We start from the raw sequence: 25,645 nt of genomic DNA on the forward strand, positions 1-25,645 counted from the left end.
CATCCCTCCTAATCTGCAAGTTCGAAAAATACATGTGTGGGCCTGACAAAATTGCTGACTTGGATAGTGTTCTGCTTTGTAATGTGCATGACCCAAGTTCACACCCTGCCCCCACAGCACTGAAGGACTCTCTGGTGCTGTGGGTTCTTGCCCTCTCTCCTTAGTCTCTTCCTATCCTTTCTGTTGAGAAAGCTTAGAATGGAAAAGCCCTAGAAGCAAACCCTCCCCCCACCAAAAAAAAAAAAAGTGTGTGTCTACACATGGACTTCATTTCCCAGTCTGCATCATGGGTATCTACAGAATACTCTCACCCCCAACCTAAGTCCCCACCCCTCCCCTTCCAAGCCTCTCTCCCATTCCTTCTCCAGAGTTTTTTGCTTTAAGCAGTACTCCACCCCCAGTCCAAGTTTCACCCTTTGTTCTCCCATTTGAACTTTGTCTCCCAAGTTTCACCTATGCATGCAATAAGTCTGCATTCTTCCCTTTCTTTCTGACTTATCCCACCCAACACCTTTCCTTCAGGTTCCAGCCAAGATGAGGCAAAAATTAGGATTTTAGAGTTTCAGATCTATTTTTTGGCCTTTTGATATTTGGCCTTGCTTCAGCAACATTGTTCATATTGCTCTGCCCATTTTTGTCCTCCCTTTTCAGATATCTTTGCTTCTTTTGCTTCTGTTGATTGCTTTCAGTTCTATTCTACCACTGATGAACTCATGAAGAGTTTGTTTGCTTCTTTTCATGTAGGACTCCTTTCAGTAATTTTTGTGAGGCAGTGTTGGTGGTACTGAATTCCTTCGGTTTCTATATGTTTGGAATGGTCTTAATTTCTCTTACCTATTTGTAGGATAACTTGGCAGAGGTAGAGTATTCTCGACTAGTCATCTTTATCATTTAGTGTAGTGAATATGTCGTTCTATTCTCTCCTTCTTATAGTGCTGTTTGGATTGAGAAGTTTGGAATGGCCTGATGGTTCTACCTTTGTATGTCAAATTCTTTTTTTTCCCTGGTGGCTTACTGTGTCTTTTCTGTGTCTTTGCTTTTGGGTAGTTCTAAAATGATGTTATCACTGTGGGCTATTTTGAGATGTAAGTCCTGAATGTTCTTCCAGGTTCCTCTATGCTTATATTTTCAGCATTTCACAGGTGTGGAAATTTTTCTGCTATAATTCTATGAATATGATCTCTGCTCCTTTATCTCTTCATCTTCAGGTACAATAACTTTTTTCTCATGGAGTCTGCTTTTTCATCCAGGATTGTTTCATTTCTCATGAGTCTTTCCTCTCCAGCAGCCACAATGGTGGTTTTATCTTCTAGCCCTGCTGTTGTCTTCTCTAACTGAATTATTCTGATTAATCCCTTCACTTCATGTATCTCCATTCAGTTTTTCTTTGTGAGCTTTGTAGCTCTTTGGTGAAATGTTCTCTGAGACCATCAATTGTATTTGTGTGTTACAGTTGGAGTCTTGAGTTGCCTTCATAAGTTGAATTCAAACTAAGACATTTTTTCCAAATCCTTTTAGCCTACTTTAAATTGTTGACAAACCATCACTACTCTTGTTTGCCTATGCTATCTCTCTTATAACACTGCTAAGCACTTAGTTCTGATAGTTTTTTTTTTTCCTGGGCTTTGGGAGATTTTGATGTCTATTCATCAAAGCATAATTTCTTGTTCCTATCATTTCTGAGTCCGTAGTAGTGTAAGTTCATAGTATCTGCCTGAAATTCTAAGATCTCAGAAATACCTGTGCTTTTGTTTGTTTTGGTTTTGTTTTCCCTGAAATTAATTTGGTAACAAATCTGACTCACCTGAATTTAATGTGATAGTAAAGCCAGAAAGGGTACTTGTAGTCTTAGCCTATTGTACTTGACATGACTATTCATAAGTTTTGTTCAGTTATGGGATACCCATTGGTAGGGTATTCATAATATTTGATAAAGTATTATAATACGTTTCTGCAATACGAAAAATCCAGAATTCCTGAAATGCACCTTACCTTGGTAAAGGAATGTAGATATTTATGTGGTATCACATCTGACATAAGGTAAAAATGAGGTTTTGATGGACTATCACATTTCTGGTTGTAATGGGATTTGACTTTTATACTTAAATTTATGGGCATTATGACTATATAACTGGAAGTCATAAAGAGAAAAATAAATGAAAAAACACTTCCACTGTGGAAACAATATGCAACTCAGCAATGTCTTTTTGGTTAATTCTCAGCACTTATAAACATTGTATTTCATCTAAAAATTCAGGGGCGGAAAGCTAACATAGAAACTCATCAAGAAGCATTTGCTCATGCAGCCCCAGATAACATACCTGATACTTTTGAAGACGCAGTTAAGATACTTAAGCCTTCAGCTATAATTGGTAAGTAGAATTGTTGATGCATCATCCTATTAACTACTTATTTCCAGGCATATCTACTATACCGAGTTGCTAAAAAGGAAATGAGCTTTTAACCTACTTGTCAGCATATGTAATATTTTCTGTAATAGTTTTTTTCTTAAAGTGTGTAAAGTTCAGTTAGCAGATGTCACTTATACTCATAAATGCTTTAGAAGTCGTGTGATTAATATATTTACCTTTGAGAGTTGGTATCACTTTAGAGTGCAAAACCTTAAAAAAAAAAAAACCAAGGTAATTTGGCATACGGATCAACAAAGAGTCAAAGATTTTCATTAACAGCCAAACTGACATTAGACTGTACCAGCATGGCCTTAAGTTCACAGCAGAAAAATGTAGAAAGGTTTTTAAAGGAGTAACTATTTTCGGGATTTGGGCGGTAGTGCAGCGGGTTAAGGGCACGTGGTGCAAAGCGCAAGGACTGGCAGGCGTAAGGATCCCGGTTCGAGCCCCGGCTCCCCACCTGCATGGGAGTCACTTCACAGGTGGTGAAGCAGGTCTGCAGGTGTCTGTCTTTCTCTCTCCCTCTCTGTCTTCCCCTCCTCTTTCCATTTCTCTTTGTCCTATCCAACAACAACTACATCAGTAATGACTACAATAATAAAACAAGAGCAACAAAAGTGAATGAATACATACTAAAAAAAAAAAGGAGTAACTGTTTTCTTATGTAGTTGTAAGATTTGAATATACAGGTTTTTTTTACTTTATTGCCATTTTTTATTTGTGATTAATAGGAGGTTATAAGATTATTTGATTACAGAGTATAATTTACACCACACCCACCACCAAAGTTCTGTGCCTCCATCCTCCCACCTCTCAAAGATAGCCACCAGAGTTCTCGCAAGTCTTAGAAACAGTTTATTTGCTTTTGTTTTGGTTTTGTTTTGGAAGTTCATGTGTATCTGTTCTCTAGATACCTCATTGGAGTGAAACCATCTGGTACCTGCCTATAATCTCTTCACCTATTTCACTTAAGCTTGATCACCTCCAGCTCTACCTCTTTTGTCCCAAAGGATGCAACATTGTCCTTTTCATTTCAGAGTAGTACTCCATGGAGCATATAACCCATAACTTACTGAGCCAGTCATGTATCAGTGGACATTTTAGCTGCTTCTACTCTTTAGCTATTGTGAATAATGCAGCTATGAACATTGGGGTGCATATGTCCCTTTAAATAGGTGTCTGCATGTCCTTTGGATAAATGCCTATGAGTGGTGAGGCCTCTCCATACAGTCTTCTGAAGGAATTGCTACAGCTTGCTTTCCCACCAAGAATACAGATAAAGGGACAAGAATACAGAAAAAGGGACAACCTTGTTAAGACCTGTCATTTCCTGTTTTGTTGATGTAAGCCATTCTCAGGTGTATGGTGCAATCTCAGTGAACTTTTAATTTGCAATGAATTGTCATTTTTATTATAATTTTATCAATTTCATATAAAAATAAAATAATAAATATGGTAAGTTTTGTAGTCAGAAAGAATGTGTATTAAAGTTTTCATTGATTACAATTTGTAATTTTTTAGAACTAGATGAAAGATCATCTGGCCTATTTTTCTTAAAAATCAGTATGAACACTCAATCTGTTTATTGACTCCCTCACTTTTTTGTTTGTTATTTCTGAGAGAGAGAGAGAGAGAGAGAGAAAGAGAGAGGAGTGATAACACAATGCCACTCCCTCATCCATGGAGTTCTCCCATTGATATTCATGATGCTCTTCACGGTAGGAGGCATGCATTCTGCTGGGTAACATATTTCCCAGTCTTGAAAATTGTTTTGACCAATGTAAGTTCTGCTGTTATGTCAACTGAATTAAGTATTCAGCACAGGCATCACTTAGTTATTGCAAAATCCACATGTGAGCTAACTTTTCTTCATGCTGTGCTTCCATAACACTGCCTTCTTAGCATTTGCTAGGAATGGATAAAGCACTAGGCTCTTAAGTAGGAGGTCCTAAATTCAGTCTCCAGCATCTCACATTACAGAATGATCCTTTGACTCACCTCCTTCTGGTGCTGGTAAATTCAAAGGCTGTTGAGCTGAATCCTATGGAGCAAATGGATTACTCTAGGCGAGATGATCTTTTATCCCAGGAATGGGGCGTTCCCCACCTGCAAAGTTATGTGGCTTCATTCTGCCAAACCAACCGCAGGCAAGGCTTGCAGTTTAGTAAATCTGTGCATTTTTTTATTATTGTGTTAATTTTTAGTTAATAATTTTCTATGGCCCTCGAATGATGTCATAAATATCCAAATAGTCCTTGGCAGAAAAAAAAAGTTCCATATTCCTGCTTTACCCTTTCTGAATTCTTGTTTTGTAACAAATATCATAATTTAACAGTTTAATATTTGAGACAAATTTTTCTCATAAAATTGTTTCAGTGTGGTAAAATACAAATAATAATAGAATTTGTCACTATCACCATTTTTAAGTGTACAATCAGATAGTTTTAAGTGCATTCACTCTGCTGTGCAAGCTATCTCCAGAACTCTTTTCATTTTGAAAAACTGTACTCTATACCTATTAAACAAATACATATTTCCCCACTTCCTGGCAGCCACCATTCTAATTTTTGTGTCTCTGTATTTGGCTACTCTAGGTACCTCATATAAGTGAATCATGCAATTTGTTGTGTGTGTTTCACTTACTGTGTGTGTCCTCAGGGTCTGTCTATGTTGTAGTAAATTTAGCCTTTTTTAAAAATTTTGTTTTTTATGTGTTCTTTTTTTAAATTTTATTTTATTTATAAAAAGGGAACACTGACAAGACCACAGGATAAAAGGGGTACAACTCCACACAATTCCCGCCACCAGAACTCCATATCCCCTCCCCTCCCCCTTATAGCTTTCCTGTTCTTTAACCTTCTGGGAGTATGGACCCAAGATCATTGTGGGGTGCAGAAGGTGGAAGGTCTGGCTTCTGTAATTGCTTCCCCGCTGAACATGGGCGTTGACAGGTCGATCCATACTCCCAGCCTGCCTCTCTCTTCCCCTAGTGGTAGTAGTTTAACAGTGGTTTTCATGAATATACCATTGCAGGGGTCTGATTGCATACTGTAACTGGCACGAAAGTTCTGTGTCCCTGCTCTGCTCCATACTCAAACCCAACAAGAACCACCAAGTTCTCACTACAATCTTAGAGATAGTTTGGTGGCAGCTGCTGCCAATTTGCTTGTCTGTGTGTGTGTGTGTGTGTGTGTGTGTGTGTGTGTAAGTTCATGTACTTTAATTTTCTTAATTAGATGGGGTAGTGGAACAAATTTTATGTTTTTTCTTATAATTTACCATGTATAGGATAGACATTGACTATTTAAACATTTCAGGGTTTGTTTGTTTTCCAGATTTAAGATTTTGTCTCATATTTTTCAGCAACACAAAATTTGTCATGTAGTATGAGTTTTTTTTTCCTGACCTAAGTCATTTTGTTGTTATACCATTGCTAGAAATGCTATCAATTAGAATTGTTTTATATTACCTACAATGAAAAAAAAATTACCATTTTATTATAGGAGTTGCAGGAGCTGGTCCACTTTTCACTCCAGGTGTAATCAAAGCCATGGCTGAAATCAATGAACGCCCTGTAATATTTGCATTAAGCAATCCTACAGCGAAGGCTGAGTGCACACCTGAAGAGGCATATACACTGACAGAGGTACTAATAATAATAGCATGGATTGGTTATGTCCATTAATTTTTCTCTATAAGCCTGTTTTTTTATATATTCCTAAGTAACTATTCCATGGTCATCCTAGAGATTATAATAAACTTTCATGGACTATTGCTCTTACTTTTTTTTAAACAAAAGTAACTTTTATTGTCATAGTATTTTTTTTCCCATAAGGACAATGAAGACTTTGTTCTAGGGGGCAAAAGGCAATGGATATCAGATTAATCTAGATATAAGAAGTAAATTATAGGGGGGCTGGACGGTATAGCACAGTGGGTTAAGTGCCCATGGTGCAAAGCACAAGGAGTAAGGATCCTGGTTCGAGCCCCTAGCTCCCCACCAGCAGGGTTTACTTTGTAAGTGGTGAAGCTGGTCTGCAGGTGTCTTTATCTCCTCCTCTCTGTCTTCCCCATCTCTCTTGATTTCTCTCTGTCCTATACCAACAATAACAGCTATGACAACAATAACAATAATAACTACAAGCGCAACAACAAGGGCAACAAAATGGGGGAAATAGCCTCCAGGAGTAGTGGATTCGTAGTGCAGGCACTTAGCCTCAGCGATAACCCTGGAGGTAAAAAAAATAAAAAGAATAAATAAATAACTCATATTGACACTGTTTATATTAGTGATTTAATATTGATTTACAAAATTATAAAGTAATAGGAGTATGGGAGTCGGGCGGTAGCGCAGCAGGTTAAGCGCACATGGCGTGAAACGCAAGGACCAGCGTAAGGATCCTGGTTCGAGCCCCTGGCTCCTCACCTGCAGGGGAGTCACTTCACAGGAGGTGAAGTAGGTCTGCAGGTGTCTCTCTTTGTCTCCCCCTCTGTCTCCTCCTCTCTCCATTTTTCCCTGTCCTATCTAACAATGACGACATCAATAACAACAACAATAAAATAAAGTAATAGGAGTATAGTTTATCACCGTTCAGCCACCAGAGTTCTGTTCCCCATTCTGTCCATTGGAACTGTATTCTCCCAAGATCACAGATATGAGCTGACTTATTTCTGTAAGTATATATGTGTGTGTGTGTGTGTGTGTGTGTGTATATATGATGTATATATGCCCATTTTTCTATACATAAACTATTGTTCTAATGTTATTAGCTTATTTTGGTTCTAGAAAGCAGTACCATTTTAACACTATGATTTTTGTGCTGTTGTTGTGTTTTAATTCTCAAGCTATTTTAACCCCAAACAACATTTTGATTATTCACTGCTTTACTTTTATTATAAGCCAATTTTTACTTATTATTTTTATTAGTAATTTAATACTAATTAACAAGATTGTAGGATAAGAGGAGTATAATTCCATACAATTCCCACCACCAGAGTTCTGTGTCCCATCCCCTCTTTTGGAAGCTTCCCTATTCTTCCCTCTGGGGGTATGTTCCAAAATTCCTCATGGGGTGTAGAAGGTGGGAATTCTGGCATCTGTAATTGCTTCTCCACTGAACATGGACATTGGTGGGTTGATTCATATTCCCAGCCTGTCTCTCTTTCCCTAGTGGGGTAGGGTTCTGGGGAGGTGGGGTTCCAGGACACATTGTTGAGGTCATCTGCCCAGGGAAGTCAGGATGGCATTATGGTAGCATCTGCAACTTGGTGGCTGAAAAGCAGTAAGATATAAATCAGAAAAAAAATTGTTTAATAATCAGGAACCTAAAGGTCAGAATAGAGCAGATGGAACTAAGGGTCTTGGTGTGGGAAGAAGCTAGGCAATTCATTTTAGATACGTTCCAAGGGACCAAGCCAGTTGTTACGTGTGATCAGTAGTGGTTTACAAAGTTACAAGATTATAGTTACACAGATGATAGTTCCACACCATACCCACTGCCAAAGTTCTGTGTCCGCACTCTTCTGATAATAACCAGAATTTTCTCAAAGTTGTAGAGACAATTATCCTGTCTTCTGTCAATGGCATCTAGGCTGCTTCCACTATGGCTATGGTGAATAATGAACCTATGAACACAGGAGTACTTACATTGCTTTGAATTAGTGTTTTCATGTCCTTTGGATAAATGTCTGAGAGTGATATTGCTGGACTGTAAAGTGGTTCTATTTTTATTTGAGAGGACTCTGCATACAGTCTTCCAGAGGGGCTGCACCAGTTTGCACTCCCACCAACAGTGTAACAGTCCCTTTTTATCCACAGCCTTGCCAACATGTCATTCCTCGCTTCTTTGATGTAGGCCATTCTCATAGTTGTAAGGTGGAATCTCATTGTCATTTTGATTTGCATTTTTAACGATAAGTAAAGTGACCATTTCTTCAAATGTCTGTGTACCACGTGTATCTTTTCTTTAGAAAATTTGTCTATTTAATTCTTTGGCCCACTTTTTCTTGGAGTGCTTGTTTTTTGAGTTGTCAAGTCTTTCATAGTTGTTTGATATCCGTCACTTGTAGGGTATGTGATGTGCAAAAATCTTCTCCCAGTGGTTGGGTTGCCTGGTTAGCTTTGTGGGGATTTCTTTTGATGTATAGAAGCTTTTTTTGTTTGATGTACTCCTACACTTATTTTGTTTTCATTTCGAATGCCCAAGAGGTTGAGTCTCCATGTACATCTTTGATGTTAAGGTACCACAAATGACATTGTATCCTTAAAGCATAAATTATTCATTTAGATTTGCCTAGATTTCAATGTTTTCTGTCACTTCCCGTTCTTTTACTGCTATCTAGAATGATTTTCCTTCTATTGAAAGAGCTTTCCATGTGTGTTTCTCTGATTAATTACCTTAGTAGAGATTCTATTTTGCCTTCATTTTGAAGGAAGCTTCACTGTTCATGGAAGTGAAAGTAAAAGTAGTTACTTTATTTTAATAATATCAAGATGTCATTCCACTGGGCTTTTGTTGTTTTTCTGTTTGATATATCATTTTGTCTTTTGCTCCTGGTGGCCATCTTTTTTCCATTGTTGTTGCTGCTGTTATTGTAGTTGGATAAGACCGAGAGAAATTGAAAGAGATGGGGAAGACAGGGAAGAGAAAGATAGACACCTGCAGACCTCCTTCACTGCTTGTGGAGTGACCCCCACCCCTGCAGGTGGGGAGCTGGGGAGCTGGGGCTTGAACCAGGATCCTTGCATTGGTCCCTGTACTTCACACTATGTGCACTTAACCCGGTGCACTACCACCTGACCCTGTCTTTTGAGTTTTAAATAGCTTTACTACCATGAACCCAAGTGTGATTTTCCGTGGACTTATATAGAGGGTTTATGTAACTCCTGAATCAGTCGCTTGAAGCCCTCCCCACCTTTTGGGGTGTTGGTTTATTTTGGAAATATATCTGTCTTGGAGGTTTTTATGGGACTCAACCTATATGGATGTTATATATTTCTATCGTTTTTGCTCCATTTCAGTTCACTAATTATGTTTGTCTTCCTTCTAGGTTTGCATATTGCTTTTCCCCCAAAAAAGTTTATTTAGTTAATTTTAATTATTACCACTAGGGTTATCACTGGGGCTCTGATCCTGCATAGCGAATCCACCACTTCCAGTTGCCTTTTTTTCTCTTAATTTGATGGACAAAGAGAATTTGAAAGAGAAGGGAGAGAGAAAGACCCGCAGCACTGTTACACTGCTCGTGAAGCCTCCCTTCTGCCAGTGAGGGGGGGTTAATAAAGACTCAAACCTGGGTCCCAGTACATGGTAATAAGGATATTCTATGCTTTATGCCATTACTGGGCCCCTTGCATATTGCTTAGTTGAACTAATCTGCTTTTGGGTTCTGAATTTTGTTGCATTTTTCATCAGTAGAATTTGATTTTTCAGCAGTACATTACTTTGTGACATAGACTTAAAAATCACATATTGTCATAGTCCAGGAGGTGGTGCAGTAGGATAAAACACTGGGTTTTCCAAGCTCAAACCATATGCCAGAGACAAAGCAATGCCATTGTTCTCTCTCTCCTCTTTCTAACATTAATGAACAGATGTTTAAAGCCATATATTATGAAATAATTCATTTATAAATACTGCTTTCTTACCCTCAGACTTTATAAAACTTTTTTTTACTTTCAAATGCTTCTTTATAATTCATGTTTGTCTTTATGAGGGTTTTGCCCATTTTTTTTTATTGTCGTTGCTTTGCTGACAGCTGTCTGGAACAAATTTTCACTTTTATTAGAATTGTTAAAGATTTAGCTCTCTGGAATTTGTAAGCACTGATACCAGGTTATAGCCCAGCTGTAAGTACCTGCTTATATGCCATTGGAACACTTGTCTTTTTCCTACTGTCCTATAAGAATGTACTTAATAACTTCTGCAATATGGTTACTTGAATTTTTTGTTATCTTTAAGTTGCTCTAGGAAGTGATTTTAATATTAAGTAATGCTTGAGAGTAATTAATACATCTGTAATGTTTTAACACTCTTTTCTTTTTTTAATATTTTTTATTTTATTTATTTATTCCCTTTTGTTGCCCTTGTTGTTTTATTGTTGTAGTTATTATTGTTGTTGTCGTCGTTGGATAGGACAGAGAGAAACGGAGAGAGGAGGGGAAGACAGAGAGGGGGAGAGAAAGATAGACACCTGCATACCTGCTTCACCGCCTGTGAAGCGACTCCCCTGCAGGTGGGGGGCTGGGGTTCGAACCGGGATCCTTATGCCGGTCCTTGTGCTTTGTGCCACCTGTGCTTAACCCACTGCACTACAGCCCGACTCCCCATGTTTTAACACTCTTAAAGTATTTTATTGTGGAAAATTTTTAAACATCTACAGAAGTAGATAGTGTAATTAACCTCCTTGTACTAATACCTTGCTTCAGACACAACCCATTACCAATCTTATATCTCTTACCTTCTGCCTACCCCAGATTATTTTGAAGCATACTTCATACATCATTTCAATGTAATTATTAAAGTATGTTTCTCACTAGTTAGGAATTCTTTTTTTTTCAATATTTTATTTATTAGAAAGATAGGAGGAGAGAGAGAGAGAACCAGACATCACTCTGGTACATGTGCTGCCAGGGATTGAACTTAGGACCTCATGCTTGAGAGTCCAATGCTTTATCCACTGCGCCACCTCCCAGTCCACCTACTTAAGAATTCTTTAAAAATATAATCACACTGTCATTAATGTAACTTACAATTTTAACAATAATTCTTTAAATCCAGGCATGTTCCTTTGTGTAGCTTGCAGTATTCTGTTAAAATATTTTGTCATTTTATTTCTTGTGTCATTTTATTTCTTGGATATTTGAATCATCATTAAAGTAACATATTGGTCTTTTTTGCTGCAGGATCTGATTTTGTTTGAGTTCATGTCAGTTTTCTAGTTCTCATAACAAAAATGAGGTGATTTCATCTTTTAACAGGGAAGGTGTTTATTTGCCAGCGGCAGTCCATTTGGGCCAGTGAAACTCAGTGATGGGCAAGTCTTTACACCAGGTCAGGGGAACAATGTGTATATTTTCCCAGGTAAATTTCACCATTCTTTACATTTTAGTAATAACTATATAAAGATACCTAACAAAGTTATTTAAGATTAAAATGAAAAAAACAATATTTATAGGACTTGGTATGTATATACAGTAAGCTCAAGGAGCTTAACTTATCCACCTATTTTCACTTCTCTTGAAACATGTTGCTTGAATTTGTGTTTTAATATAGAAATTGTGTAATGTGTGGTTCATAAAAATACAAAGATAACAGATTGTTATAAAACTAATTAACCATCTTTATCTCCCCTAGTAGCTACTTAGCACACTTCTAATCTATAGCCACTTTTAGTATTCTACAATTGTATTTTTTGTTTAATGTGATAGAGAGAAAGGAGAAACACCAAAGCACCAAGTCGCCATGCTTGGAGTATCTTGTGTGTTTGGTGTTCCCATTGGCGCTTGCACATAATCCAGGGCTTTATGCATAGAAGGCATGTGCTCTACTCAGTGAACAATTTCCCCCTGCGTTGAGTTCTTCTGGTAGTTATAATCATGACTAATACACTAATCTCCTTTTAACTTGTTAACACTTGTTTCTGTTTAACTCTGTTCTTCAACTTCCATTAAGAACTTCGTTCGGGGGTCAGGCGGTGGCGCAGTGGGTTAAGTGCATGTGGCGCAAAGCGCAAGGACCGGTGGAAGGATCCTGGTTCAAGCCCCCAGCTCCCCACCTGCAGGGGAGTCGCTTCACAGGCGGTGAAGCAGGTCTGCGGGTGTCTTTCTCCCCCCCTCCTCTCTCCATTTCTCTCTGTCCTATCCAACAATGAACAGCATCAACAATGGCAACAATAATAACCACAACGAGGCTACAATTACAAGAGCAACAAAAGGGGGAAAATGGCCTCCAGGAGCTGTAGATTCATGGTGCAGGCACCGAGCCCAGCAATAACCCTGGAGGAAAAAAAAAAAAAAAGAACTTTGTCCATGAAATATAAGTAATAATACACTTACCTCTTTTTTTTACCTTTATTTATTTATTTATTTATTTATTTATTGGATAGAGACAGCCAGAAATCGAGAGATAAGGGAGTGATAGAGAGGGAGAGATACAGACACCTGCAGCCCTGCTTCACCACTTGAAAAGCTGTCCACCTGCAGGTGGGGACCAGGGGGTTGAACCTGGGTCCTTGTGCACTGTAGTGTGTGTGCTTAAACAGGTGCACCACCACCCAGCCTCACACTTATCCCTTATATTTTGCTTCCTGTTCCTACCTCTGTTTGTTTTACTACTTTTAACTTTCCTAATAGTTGTCTTTATCTCTAGAGCATAAACAACTTTGATTAGCAACCTAAGACAGCTTTTATTAACATGACTGGGGAAAAATTTTTAAATCTGGTATTTAGTTTTCTTACCTCTTCCCAGTCCATCTTTCAATTTTGTTCAGTTAATATTTGTGCATTTTAGAGACCTTTTTTTTTTTTTGCTTTATCTTTACCTATGGATTCACTCTGAAATTTCATGATTATGTAAATTCTGTATAAGAGTTTCATAAATATAGCAGAATTTGCTATCCTGTATTATAAAATTTTTTACAGTCTTCCAATTGTCAAGTATACCTATCTTCTTCTAATATCTTCAGCTTTTTTCATTTCTTTTTCATCCAACTCCTCCAGCAAACTACATGTTTTGTACTTTGTTGCTATTATTTCTCTTCCACATATGCTCTAGTTCTCTCTGTCTCATTTTCCTAAAATGCATCTTTAGTTTTTTTTAAGCAAGGCATAGATGAAAGCTTCCTGAGTTTCTAGCTGTCTAAATGTTCTTGTTTGGGCCTCTCTCTTGTTAGTTTGATGAGTAGGGATTTATAGATTCAAAATCACTTTCCTTAGGAGCTTTGGCAACACTTACTTATGCACTTTGAGTATACAGTGTTGCTGATGAGGACTCTGATACCTGTGAAATTCTAATCACTTTATATGCACTAGCTTTTTTTTTCTTCTAAAATGTTTAAAATTTTTTCTCTAGATTTTAAGAAATTTATCAGCATACATCTAGGTTTGGGCATATTTCCATTTGCTGTACATGTATCTGTTGATAGATATAGATACTGTATCATCTTTAAAGGATTTGGGTGCTGGTCTTTGCCCCCCTCCCCCTGTTCCTTTTATTGGCCTTGTAAATTTTATTTTATATTTTCACCACTACCTTTTTTTACTTCTTCTGCCATTTTGTTTTTTACCTGTATATGGCCAATGTTTGGGGGCTTTTTTTTTTTTTTTGCCTCCAGGGTTATCGCTGGGGCTCAGTACCTGCACTAAGAATCCACTGCTCCTGGGGAGTCAGGCTGTAGTGCAGCGGGTTAAGCACAGGTGGTGCAAAGCACAAGGACCGGCATAAGGATCCCGGTTCGGGCCCCGGCTCCCCACCTGCAGGGGAGTCGCTTCACAGGCGGTGAAGCAGGTCTGCAGATGTCTATCTTTCTCTCCTCCTCTCTGTCTTCCCCTCCTCTCTCCATTTCTCTCTGTCCTATCCAATAACGACAACAACAATAATAACTGCAACAATAAAAAAAAAACAGCAAGGGCAACAAAAGGGAATAAATAAAATAAATATTTAAAAAAGTTAAAAAAAAAAAAAGAATCCACTGCTCCTGGAGGCCATTTTTCCAATTTATTTATTTATTTATTTATTTATTTTGATAGGACAGAGAGAAGTTTTTGATAGGGGAGGAAAGGGAAGGTAGAGAGGAGGAGAGAAAGATAGGCACCTGCAGACCTGCTTCCCCACCTATGAAGCGACCCCCCTGCAGGTAGGGAGCCAGGGGCTCAAACCGGGATTCTTACACAGGTCTTTGCACTTCATACTATGTGCACTTACCCTGGTGTGCTACTGCCCGGCCCCCAGATTTCTTTGCTTTACACTTCTAGTGCCTGCTTTCTTCCATCAGTGTTATTATTGTTATAGTTATTGAAAGTTTCAGACATTCAAAAGTAGAGGTAAGAAAGTGGGACTTCATTCTTACTCCAGTAGCAGGCTGTTCTGTCCAACAGCGTTTCTATAGCATAAAGGCATGGAAAAGAATACTTTCCTGATGATTTATAAAAATACAGAAGCCAGACCTTCCACCTTCTGCATCCCACAATGACCTTGGGTCCATATTCCCAGAGGGATAAAGAAAAGGAAAGCTATCAAAGGAGGAGGTGGGATACGGAGTTCTGATGATGGGAATTGCGTGGAGTTGTACCCCTCTTATACTATGGTTTTGTCAGTGCTTCCTTTTTATAAATTAAAAAAGAAAAGAACTACTAATTACTAAACTCTCCCAGAATGCAGTGTGTGTGTGTGTGTGTGTTCTATCATAATTGATTAGTAGAGTACTGTAATTAAAAAGAATAAAAGACTTCACGGGGGGCTGCAGCTTGGTGTGGGTTGAAAACAAAGGTTTATTCTGTAGCATTATAGAACGGTATATTTTAGGCACAGTAAAGTAAGTAGGGGTAAGAATAGACCGGGTACAGCTTCACTTGTGTACAAGTCTGCGGCCATGGTGGGGCCCGAGCATGTAGGAAAACAGGGAGCAGGAGAACGGAGTGTAGGAAAGCCCCCCCTGGCTTCCACCTGGCTTTTAAGTTCACCCCTATGCTACTAATGTTTGTCAGCCGTGTGCTAATCAAGCCCCAAAGTCATGTTCACTGGCTGTAGAGTATTTGGGAGTTGATTCTTTTTATATAACACTTCAAGGTCCTAACTTTATTAATACCAATTATTAGTCCTATAATTATAGGTGTAAAAATGACTGGTAGTAATGAATAAATGTAGATTTAAACTCTGCAATGCTCAAAAGTCTACTCTTTAGCAATTAGAAACTTCAGTATCTGCTAATGTTTGAATTACCTAGTCCAGCAATTATAAAAATTAGGTGAAATTTTTAAAAAAATTTAAGAGGTTCAAAAGGCTAATAAGATAAGTGACTAAAGAAAATATTGAGGTGGCTGAGTGGTGGCACACCTGGTTGAGCGCACATAATACAATGCACAAGTATCTGGGTTCAAGCCCCCAGTCCTCACCTGCAAGGGGAAAGCTTTGCCAGTGGTGAAACAATGCTGCAGGTGTCTCTCGGTCTCTCTCCCTCTCTATCATTCCCTTACCTTTCAACTTCTGGCTGTCTCTATCCAATAAATAAATAAAGATAATAAAAAATTTAAAAAAGAAAATATTGAGAAATTCTTCTCAGTTAAGACTATGAAGAGAACTAGAGCTTGGAGAAGTGAAATTCACATTAGTAGGAAGATTTGTACTAGTTGTGTTACCTAATTAGGATTGATGTGATCAGCCGAGGGGGAAGGCTATGTTTTTCATGGAGGAAGGATAAAGACTGGTGTCTGGTGCCTGCCAAAGATGAGATTCTTCTTAGAACTGAGGTCCTTCTTCTTCTAGCATTTGCCCTTCTTCCGTAGCCAGTTAACAGCGTCAGGTTGAACCTGATGTAAAGTTTCGAGACCTCCTTTGAATCTGGAGAGGTGGCAGTCGTTGACTATGTGGGTCATATGACTACACCATGGAATATTGGTGTTTATATAGTGTCTCATGGATGATCTAAAGACTTTTGTTCTGGTTTATTACTGCCCACAAGTACCTGACAAAAGCAAACAGAGATTTTGGAAGTAGCATGACACTATCCCAGTCCTTAAGTTATTTTGAAAAAACAAATTTTCAATTATAGCCATATTTAAAAAAAATATATACTGTACATAAAGAGGCAGAACAACATCTGCCAAAAGATACAGGAATAACAGGGAAGTCTAGATATTCAGGAAAGTGCTATGAAGTTCTCAATAATGATGTTATTTTGTTGGGACAAAATGAATTGAACTGGAGGTGATTATACTAAGTGAAATAAGTAAAGCAGCTACCAGATGGTTTCAGTCATATACATGGAATATAGATAACTAAATAAAATGAACTTTCAAAAAATAATAATAACCAAACCATGCCCTGGGCTTTAGGGAAACTGGTGGTTATCAGAGGGAAGGGAGGAACGCAGGAACCAAAGTGGGTGTGATGAGTCCTACTTCCACATACATGGGTGTGAGACTATATCCTTGAAATTGTGAAATTCTGTGGGCCACCACTAACTCACTCATGAAGTTGAGAAAGAAGTGCAAGGCAAAAAAAAATATATATATATATATATATATATATATATATATTGTGTGTGTGTGTATATATATATATATATATAATGTCTGTACACATAGAAACCAATATTTTGACTTAGTCAGATTTTACTGTACTAGGATTTTGAAAATTCACTTAGAAGTCAGTGAATAGGACTTACTAGCAAGTTAGAATAAATTGGAAGATACAAGTAACTCAGAGTGAAACAAAGACCAAGAAAAGGAAAATATGGGGGGTGGGAGGGTGAGACCATTTAAATTGAAATCCCAAAGCAAATGGGAGTGAGAATGAAGCAGAGGCAGTGTTTACAGTCCTATGACTGAGAATTTCCGACATCGGCACACAACTTTCAGGAAGCTTGGTGAGACTCACTTCCACCTCCAGGATAAGTAAAAGGAAATACACATCTAGGAAATACATTGTGAGACTTCGGAAAGTAGCAGAGAAGACAATAATGTGACTAAAGCAAAAAGAAAAACAAACCTTTTCCTTCAAAGTAGTAACTGTTAGACAACTGACTCATCAGTGATAACAGAACTCCAGAAGGTGTAGGATAATGTACGTATGCTGTTAATACAAACTGACTTTCTCAAGGATTAAGGCACAATGAAGACATTTCCAGGAAAAAAGCTAGAAAAAACACAAGAGTTGGACGATAGTGCAGCGGGTTAAGTGCAGGTGGCACAAAGCGCAAGGACTAGCATAAGGATCCCGGTTCAAGCCCCCAACTCCCCACCTGCACAGGAATCCCTTCACAGGTGGTAAAGCAGATATGCAGGTGTCTTATCTTTCTCTCTCCCTCTGTCTTCCCCTCCTCTCTCCACTTCTCTCTGTCCTATCCAACAACATCATCAATAAGAACAACAATAATAACGACAACAGTAAAAAAAAAAAGACAACAAGGGCAATAAAAGGGAAAATAAATAAATTTTAAATTTTTTTAAAAATGTTTATTTATAAAAAGGAAACATTGACAAAACCATAGGATAAGAGGGGTACAACTTCACACAGTTCCCACCACCAGAACTCTGTATCCCATCCCCTCCCCTGATAGCTTTCCCATGCTTTATCCCTCTGGGAGTATGGACCCAAGGTCATTGTGGGATGCAGAAGGTGGACGGTCTGGCTTCTGTAATTGCTTCCCCGCTGAACATGAGTATTGACAGGTCGATCCATACTCCCAGCCTGCCTCTCTCTTTCCCTAGTAGGGAAGGGCTCTGGGGAAGCAGAGCTCCAGGACACATTGGTGGAGTTGTCTGTCCAGGGAAGTTTGGTCAGCATCCTGCTAGCATCTGGAACCTGGTGGTTGACAAGAGAGTTAACATACAAAGCCAAACAAATTGTTGACCAGTCTTGGACCTAAAGGCTGGAATAGTGCAGATGAACAGTTGGGGGGTCCGTTTTATAGATAGCTAGTAGGCCTATTTTAGTTATATTCCAAAGGGCCTGTGGCTATCCTAGTTTTTTTGTTTGTTTGTTTTCTTTTTTTTTCCCCCCGGAGCCTGAAATCTGATATGCAGGTGGATCCAAGTTACTGTCTAGGGAGATGATGTCATGGTTGGAAAAAGGACCAGAAAGCTGGATCAGGGAAGAGAGTAGCTCCCGAATATGGGAAAGGTGTATAAATATTGTTGAGTATAAACCCATCAATTTGATGGATCTGGGGCCCATATTCAGCTTAGGAGCCTATGTGACCTCTGCATCCCTCTAGATCTGAGCTCACATTCTGTGGTGATGAGAAGGAACATTCCATGCTGCCTCAGTATCAACCCATCTTCCTCAGGTGTAGCATAGAATATGTTGTCCATCCTCCCTTCGGAGGATGGAACATTCTCTACCATTGTTGATCCAAGTTGAGGGCAAGGTCCTATGGGGTCCCACAAAGGGGTCTATTCTGTTGTTCCTGATAGAAATGACTGGTAACAATGGAGAGAGGGATTCATTCAAAGTCTAGGCCCATCATGTCTGTCCTCTCTCCACTTCTCTCTGTCCTAACGATGATATCAATAAGAACAACAATAATAACTACAACAACAATAAAAAATAAAAGACAACAAGGGCAACAAAAGGGAAAATAAATAAAAATTTTTAGAAAAAGAAACGAGAGCAGGATGTTTTGAGAAATTTCCAGTTTAAAAATTGTATCATCACCCATTTGTAGTTTTTCAGAAAAAGTATATCCTGCCAAGAAAAAGTAGTAACATAAAACTTTAAAAACTGGGAATTAGTAAATGAACCCAGTTTTGGAAGAACGAAAAGGAATCCCTGTGGTGATAAAAACAATTTTCCAGAATGACAACTCTTGTTTGGAATGGAGATCAGCCAGACACAACTGGAGCTCAAGCATAAATTTATTATAGAGAATGCATGAGGTAGTTGAAATATTACCAATTTCAGCAATTAAATGAGGGCTTCAGGGCATAACAGTTTTAAGTGCTGCACTTAAAAATGAAGGAGTGAAAAAACGATAAAGTTACACAGAGAGGGGAAAGTAATAATAGTAGAATGTTAATATATGGTTCAGCTAAGACTGACACTTAGGAGGTCACAGTAGTATAAACATGGAATATACATGTAGCCAAAACCATAGTTTGACTATATTGGGAAGGAGGGAGAAGACTGGAAAAGTGAAGAAAGTGAAATACTTAGTTCCCACAGGAACGGATTGATGATGTATAAAAAAAACTCAAGTCAGTTGAAAGAAATATGAGCAAGCTGTTTTAAGAGTGAGAAAAACAAATACGAAAATAATCAGCTAAGACAATTGAAAGTAATTACCTCTGTAGAGCAGGAAATGGAAGGTTAGAGTCATAGGCTGGAAACTGATGCTTTTAAAGTGTTAATATGTCATTTTAATAAATTAAAAACTAAATTGAGGAATTCCATTTGATACTTCTTAAATTTCTTCCAGTAGTAAATATTTTGAAGATAATTTGATTATTTACTCTGAGATTGCTGTTTAATCTTTACTGATTTCTTCTTTTTGGGGGAGGGCGAGACAGCATATTTGGGATGTCAGTAGGTTACTTTAAATCTATCTGGCACTTTTCAGACCACATCAATGTGAAAAGTTACCTTACTAAATAAACTATTTAAAATGTATTCTAGGCGTGGCTTTAGCTGTTATTCTCAGTAACACCCGGCATATTAGTGACCATGTTTTCCTAGAAGCTGCAAAGGTAAATGTTTTAAATACTGTTTGCTTATTTTAAAAAGGATAAATTATAAAATAAGGGAATCTTAACTAAAACCAGAGCTATAAAGAAATAATAAGTTAAATCTGCCTTATGCATGCAAGGAGTTATTCATATCTTTTTGATTTGCCTATACCTTTTTTATAAAATTAATCTTAATACATATACTTTACCTGTATTACTTTTCTCTTAGGCTAGCATATTGTGACCACATCAATAAAGTATCTTTGCTTTTTCTAATGGACAAGTAAAAGTTTATTTGAAATGTTGAAGCTCCACACTTTGCTTGATACAGACATTATTATCTAGTTTTATGGTAGCCATTGTAGTTATGTCAACACCTATATTATAAGTAGAATCTGGGTTTTTTGTTTTCAGGGTTTTTTTTATTTCTTTGTTGCTTAGTGGTAAACAAATTGAAAGTCTACAGTGGTTTAGATTCAGTCCTTTTGGAAATAAGAATTGTTTTGCTGGTATTATTGTTTGTTCCCCAACCCTTTTTCTCATTTAGATGCTCTTATTTCTATTATTCTGTGCAATTAAGTAAAAAAGTGATTTTTCCTTCCAGGCACTCACAGATCAGTTAACTGACAAAGAACTAGCACGAGGGAGACTTTACCCACCACTTGCCAATATTCAGGAAGTTTCTATTAATATTGCCATCAAAGTAAGTAATTTACAAATCTACACAAATTTCATTGGGGTTTGCTGAAGCACACATAATATTTTTTATTATAAATAAGTTTGAGAAAGTCAGACGGTAGCACAGGGGAGTCACTTCACAAGCAGTGAAGCAGGTCTGCAGGTGTCTGTCTTTCCCTCTTTCTGTCTTCCCCTCGTCTCTCCATTTTCTCTCTGTCCTATCCAACAATGACAGCATCAGTAACAACAATAATAATAACTACAACAACAATAAAAAACAACAAAGACAACAAATGGGAAAATAAATATTTAAAAATAAATAAATAAATAAATTTGAAACATTTAGGGGAGGAAAGAAGAAATTTTAGGTCTTCCATACTCACCGCCAGAAAATAAGCCCAAGTCACATTCATTCTGTATCCAGTGCCTTCTTACTGGTTTCTCCCCAAAGCAAGCACATACGTGCAAATCTATATACATGTCCTGTCACCTGTTTGGATTTTGTCAGTAAGTTTCTTGCTGTGTACCTTCCATTTAACATCAGTTAATAAATATCCCATGTAAAATCAGTAATAATTCTCATGTGGTTAATGCCACATGCTATTCTTTTAGTTACTGTTTTGTAATTTATTCAACCATTTCTCTATTTTGGAGGGGGGATGTCTAAACACTGTTCATTTTTGTTGGAAATAATGTTAAAGTGAACATTCCTATTTGCATCCTAATTTTTATATGTATATGTGATTGTTCTTAAGATAAATTCTAATCTTAAGAACAAAAGGGGGGCCAGGTGGTGGGACATCTGGTTAAGCCCACACATTACAGTGCACAAGGACCCAGGTTCAAGCCCCTGGTCCCCTCCTGCAGGGGGAAAGCTTCCTGAGTGGTGAATTAGGGCTGTAGTTATCTCTCTGTTTCTTTCCCATTCTATCTTCCTTTCCTCTCTCAATTTTTCTCTGTCTTTATCCAATAATAAATAAATATTATTTAAAAGAAACAAAAGGTGTTAGTATACTAAGACTCCTGATAAATATTGTCACATTTCTTCAGGAAAAAAAGTTGAGTTACATTATACCTGTTAGGTTTAAGTTTATCTCTTTACGCACATCTTTTTGCCTGTCTTTAGAATTACTGTTTAAACCTTGCTTATTTAATAGGTGAAATTTGTATGTCATTTTATTTTTATTTTATTAGTGAAACTGAGGTACCTTTTATGTTAATTGAATCATATTCCTTCTGTGCCCTGACTTTTGCAAATCTTTCCTTGTCTTCATTCTTAATATTTTTTTCTACTTTTTAATAGTGAATTTTAGTGAGACTTTATAAATTCAGAATAATAGTGATCCTTTTGTAGTGGTACAAGTTTTCCCATCTGCCTTTAATTTACAGAATTGTTTGACATGCCATTAAGCTCTTTAATAGAATAAATCTGTTTTCTTTATGGATCATTTCTTCATTTTTTAATGTTGGTGTCTTCTCCCATTTCAAATTATGCAAATAATTTTATTGTAACAAAACTTTAATTCCTCTGAGATTTGTTTTAGGATATGATGTGTGAGACTTTTTTTTAAAAAAGTTTTTCTTTTTTTTAATATTCCCTTTTGTTGCCCTTGTTTTATATTGTAGTTATTATTGTTGTTATTGATGTTATCGTTGTGGGATAGGACAGAGAGAAATGGAGAGACGAGGGGAAGACAGAGAGGGAGAGAGAAAGATAGACACCTGCAGACCTGCTTCACCACTTGTGAAGTGACTCCCCTGCAGGTGGGGAGCTGGGGGCTCGAACTGGTTTGCACCACCTGAGCTTAACCTGCTGCGCTACCACTGACTCCTGACTTTTTTTTTTTTAAGTAGTTAACTAGTTACCCAGGCACCAGTTGAGAATACTTCATTACCAAAAATAAAATTCTTTAATCTGTTACTATGGCTTCTGTTCCTTACTATAATTATCTATTATTAATCATTGTTTTAATCATTATAGAATGTTCACCTTGTGTTGATCTGTGACATCGTATGTTTTTCATGTAATTATGTTTTTTCAGTACTTTTTTCTTACCTGTTCTAAATTGTTCTTTTGGATGAAATCTTGTAGTAAGTCTTCTGAGTTCAAAGAAAACTCTGGTTTATCTGAGAACTTGGTTTTACATATGACCCAGGTTCTGTCCAGTTCCTATTGTACTGGGAGAAGCTTCAGTGCTCTCTTGTCTTCTCTTCTTTCTACCTGAAAAAGTTAGGTAGAGCAGTAAAGCCCCAGTCAGTGACAGAAGGAGGGAGAGAGAGAAGGTGCTGTAACTGTATGAAATTATTTTATTTGTGAATTTAATTGATGAAATTGAGTCTTTCAATATTGATTCTTAGCCACTCAGTATCTACAGTTATTAAGGTCCTGTAACTGTATGAAATTATTTTATTTGTGAATTTAATTGATGAAATTGAGTCTTTCAATATTGATTCTTAGCCACTCAGTATCTACAGTTATTAACCTCTTTATTTCTAAATCTTTCAGTATAATTTGGGTTTTTTTTCTTCATTTAAATGTGACATATCTCTTATGACTTAATTTTCTTGTATTTAAAATTGTATGTTAGATCATTGTACAAATTATTTCCATATATTTTTCTCTGGTCATTTCTGACATATACGGTAGGTACTAATTTTTATGACTAATAACAGGTCTGTGAACGGCCTTTTCTAAATAATTATTGTTTTTTACTTACTGAGTTTTGAATTAACTGCAATTTTTTTTCTCTCATGTACCTTCATATTTAGGGAGTTCACAGTAATCTTACTTTATTTTTCAGGTTACAGAATACCTGTATGCTAATAAAATGGCTTTCCGTTACCCAGAACCTGAGGACAAGGCCCAATTTATTAGAGAAAGAATATGGCGAAGTGAATATGATTCCCTGCTTCCAGATGTGTATGAATGGCCAGATTCTTCGTTACAACCTCCCCAGATAATAGAATAGAAACACTCCCACTGAGAAATACTTTCTAAGCTTCAGGGAACCCCCTACCCTATCTTCTTTTTTCCCCCATTCTAAGACAATAAGACGATATTCTGAAAGTTATTTTCAGTCTCACCACTTTGCTTGGCTTTTTTTCCCCTCCTATGAATGGGACATGTCTGTAGGAGCTAACTGTGCTGACTACTGTTAATGCCCACCAGTACCTTACAAGCAAATCACCATAATGCTTTCATTCTGATTTCAAGCTCATACCACATCAAAGAGATGTTGACAGTGTACTCATGAATGTCTTCACTTGTGCTTTTTACATGTTTGCCAATGGACAGTATTTGCTGTTTCCTATTCAAGGAAATGCTCTTCTCTCACCCAGCTCTTTTAGGCTACTGAAATAGGAATTTACTTCCATGGCCATGAGGACAGGATTTTGAAAAGTCAAATTCAACCAAATTCTGTGGACATATTATCAGTATCTACAAATGCTCTCTTATAACTGCTTCATTTTTCCTTCATGATCTGAAACTCCTTTAGATAAGAGAAATATGAAAAAAATCTACCCTATTTATTTTAAGGAACTAAATTGAGGCTTACCTATCACATTGTAAGAAAGAAATGGGAAGTATATCTGCCTTTAGACAAATGAATGAAACAGTCATTGTTTTCAATGGTGTATAAAAATCATAGTGTAACTTTATTTAATAAAGGTAATATCTTAAATTTAATTGCTTCAATTATGCTACTTTATTGTCCAACAGAAATCTAGGTTTTCTAATTATGAAAAATGCATTTTTCATTTTCTTGTAGATAATCCTGTGAGGTTATATATTATAAATAGTGGCTGATTTGTGACGTTACACATCAGTCCTGTTTCACCTCTAAATGAAGCATATTTACTTGGAGACTATATCCTTCTTACAGCAGTGATAATCTTTAGTGCTTCAGTTAATTTTGGAATGCCTTTATAGTGTATCCCATTGAATATCTTCAGTAGTCACAACTCTTTCCATTGAATATGGACATCTATAATTTTTTAACCAACAAAATTAATTTAAAGCCCAGTTGGAAGGAGTAAGTAAGCTTATTTTTAAGCTGGGAAATGCCATTTTTAATCAACAGTAATAATTGGCTAGTAAAACCACTTTTCTTGTGTAATTCACATATTGAAGAATTCTAAAGGAAAATCCAAAACATTTTGAGAAATAGTAATGTCATAGTATTGTCTTACATGGTTATTTTGGAGGAACTAAACTTTAAATACTTTTTGGAGTGGTTAACTATAAAAAAATGTTAATAACTACTGCACATCATTTGATATTTCTCCCCATGATCTTTGATGTGTTAGATACAATGTTCTTGGGGGTAAGGTTGCTTCATTTTTATGTTTTTCATTTTTTCCTTCTACCTACTGGGAATGACTGATTCATAATAATTTTGAATGTTGTTCAGTGTTTAAGAATGTTTAAAATTGGCATTGCCATTTGGAGTATGGCAGAATGCAATTCATTTCCCAGACTAGTAAAGCCAGAAGTCAGCCTTTGTGAGCAACTAAAGTGAGCAACATTTCTTTAGAGATAAAAGACTTTTTTGTGTTGTGTCCAAACAAAATCAGTCCCTAAAAGCATTCTGAAATTTTTATTTTAGCTTAAGATAAATATAAGAACTATAACTGCTTTTTTTGCTTAGTGGTTACTGAAAGCAGGAACACAGCTGAAAGTAAATTTATGACAACATTGGCTTATTAAGATGCTCTTTTTAAAAATATATATATTATTTATTTATTAATGAGAGGGATAGGAGGAGAGAGAGAACCAGACATCACTCTGGTACATGTGCTGCCAGGGATTGAACTCAGGACCTCATGCTTGAGAGTCCAACACTTTATCCACTGAGCCACCTCCCAGACCACTAAGACGCTCTTCATAAATACTTAAGGAAAAAAGTTTAGATGAGAACCTTACTTGAATAAGAAATCCTTATTCCTTTAAAGCATCTAGTCTTGCTCTGTGTTCCATCAACTAGTAAAGTTTACTATTTAAGCTAAGAATTTAAGTTAGGAATTATCATTAGGGTAGGAGAGGCACATGTAGTAGCAAATTAGGTGGGGAGAGACTAAAATATTTTAGACCTTAGCCAGAATCTTTTACCTAAAAGGTCACTCTGAAAAACAGGAATGAACAGTCATTTTTTTTAACAGAAAAAAAATCTAT

General features: G+C 37.1%; 1 protein-coding gene across 1 annotated transcript in view; it reads left to right on the forward strand.

Annotated features, from left to right (window-relative positions):
- The window catches only part of ME2 (malic enzyme 2), a 57,629-nt gene extending 33,469 nt beyond the window's left edge, over window positions 1-24,160 (forward strand). The window contains exons 11-16 of the mRNA XM_060173890.1: window positions 2,258-2,372; window positions 5,915-6,057; window positions 11,392-11,494; window positions 19,745-19,815; window positions 20,399-20,497; window positions 23,274-24,160. Coding sequence (XP_060029873.1) covers window positions 2,258-2,372; window positions 5,915-6,057; window positions 11,392-11,494; window positions 19,745-19,815; window positions 20,399-20,497; window positions 23,274-23,441 — 699 coding nt within the window. The 3' untranslated portion in view covers window positions 23,442-24,160. The remainder of the gene's footprint in view (window positions 1-2,257; window positions 2,373-5,914; window positions 6,058-11,391; window positions 11,495-19,744; window positions 19,816-20,398; window positions 20,498-23,273) is intronic.
- Window positions 24,161-25,645: the final 1,485 nt, after the last annotated feature.

This window comes from Erinaceus europaeus, chromosome 15 (assembly GCF_950295315.1).
Source record: "Erinaceus europaeus chromosome 15, mEriEur2.1, whole genome shotgun sequence".
Lineage (NCBI taxonomy): Eukaryota > Metazoa > Chordata > Mammalia > Eulipotyphla > Erinaceidae > Erinaceus > Erinaceus europaeus.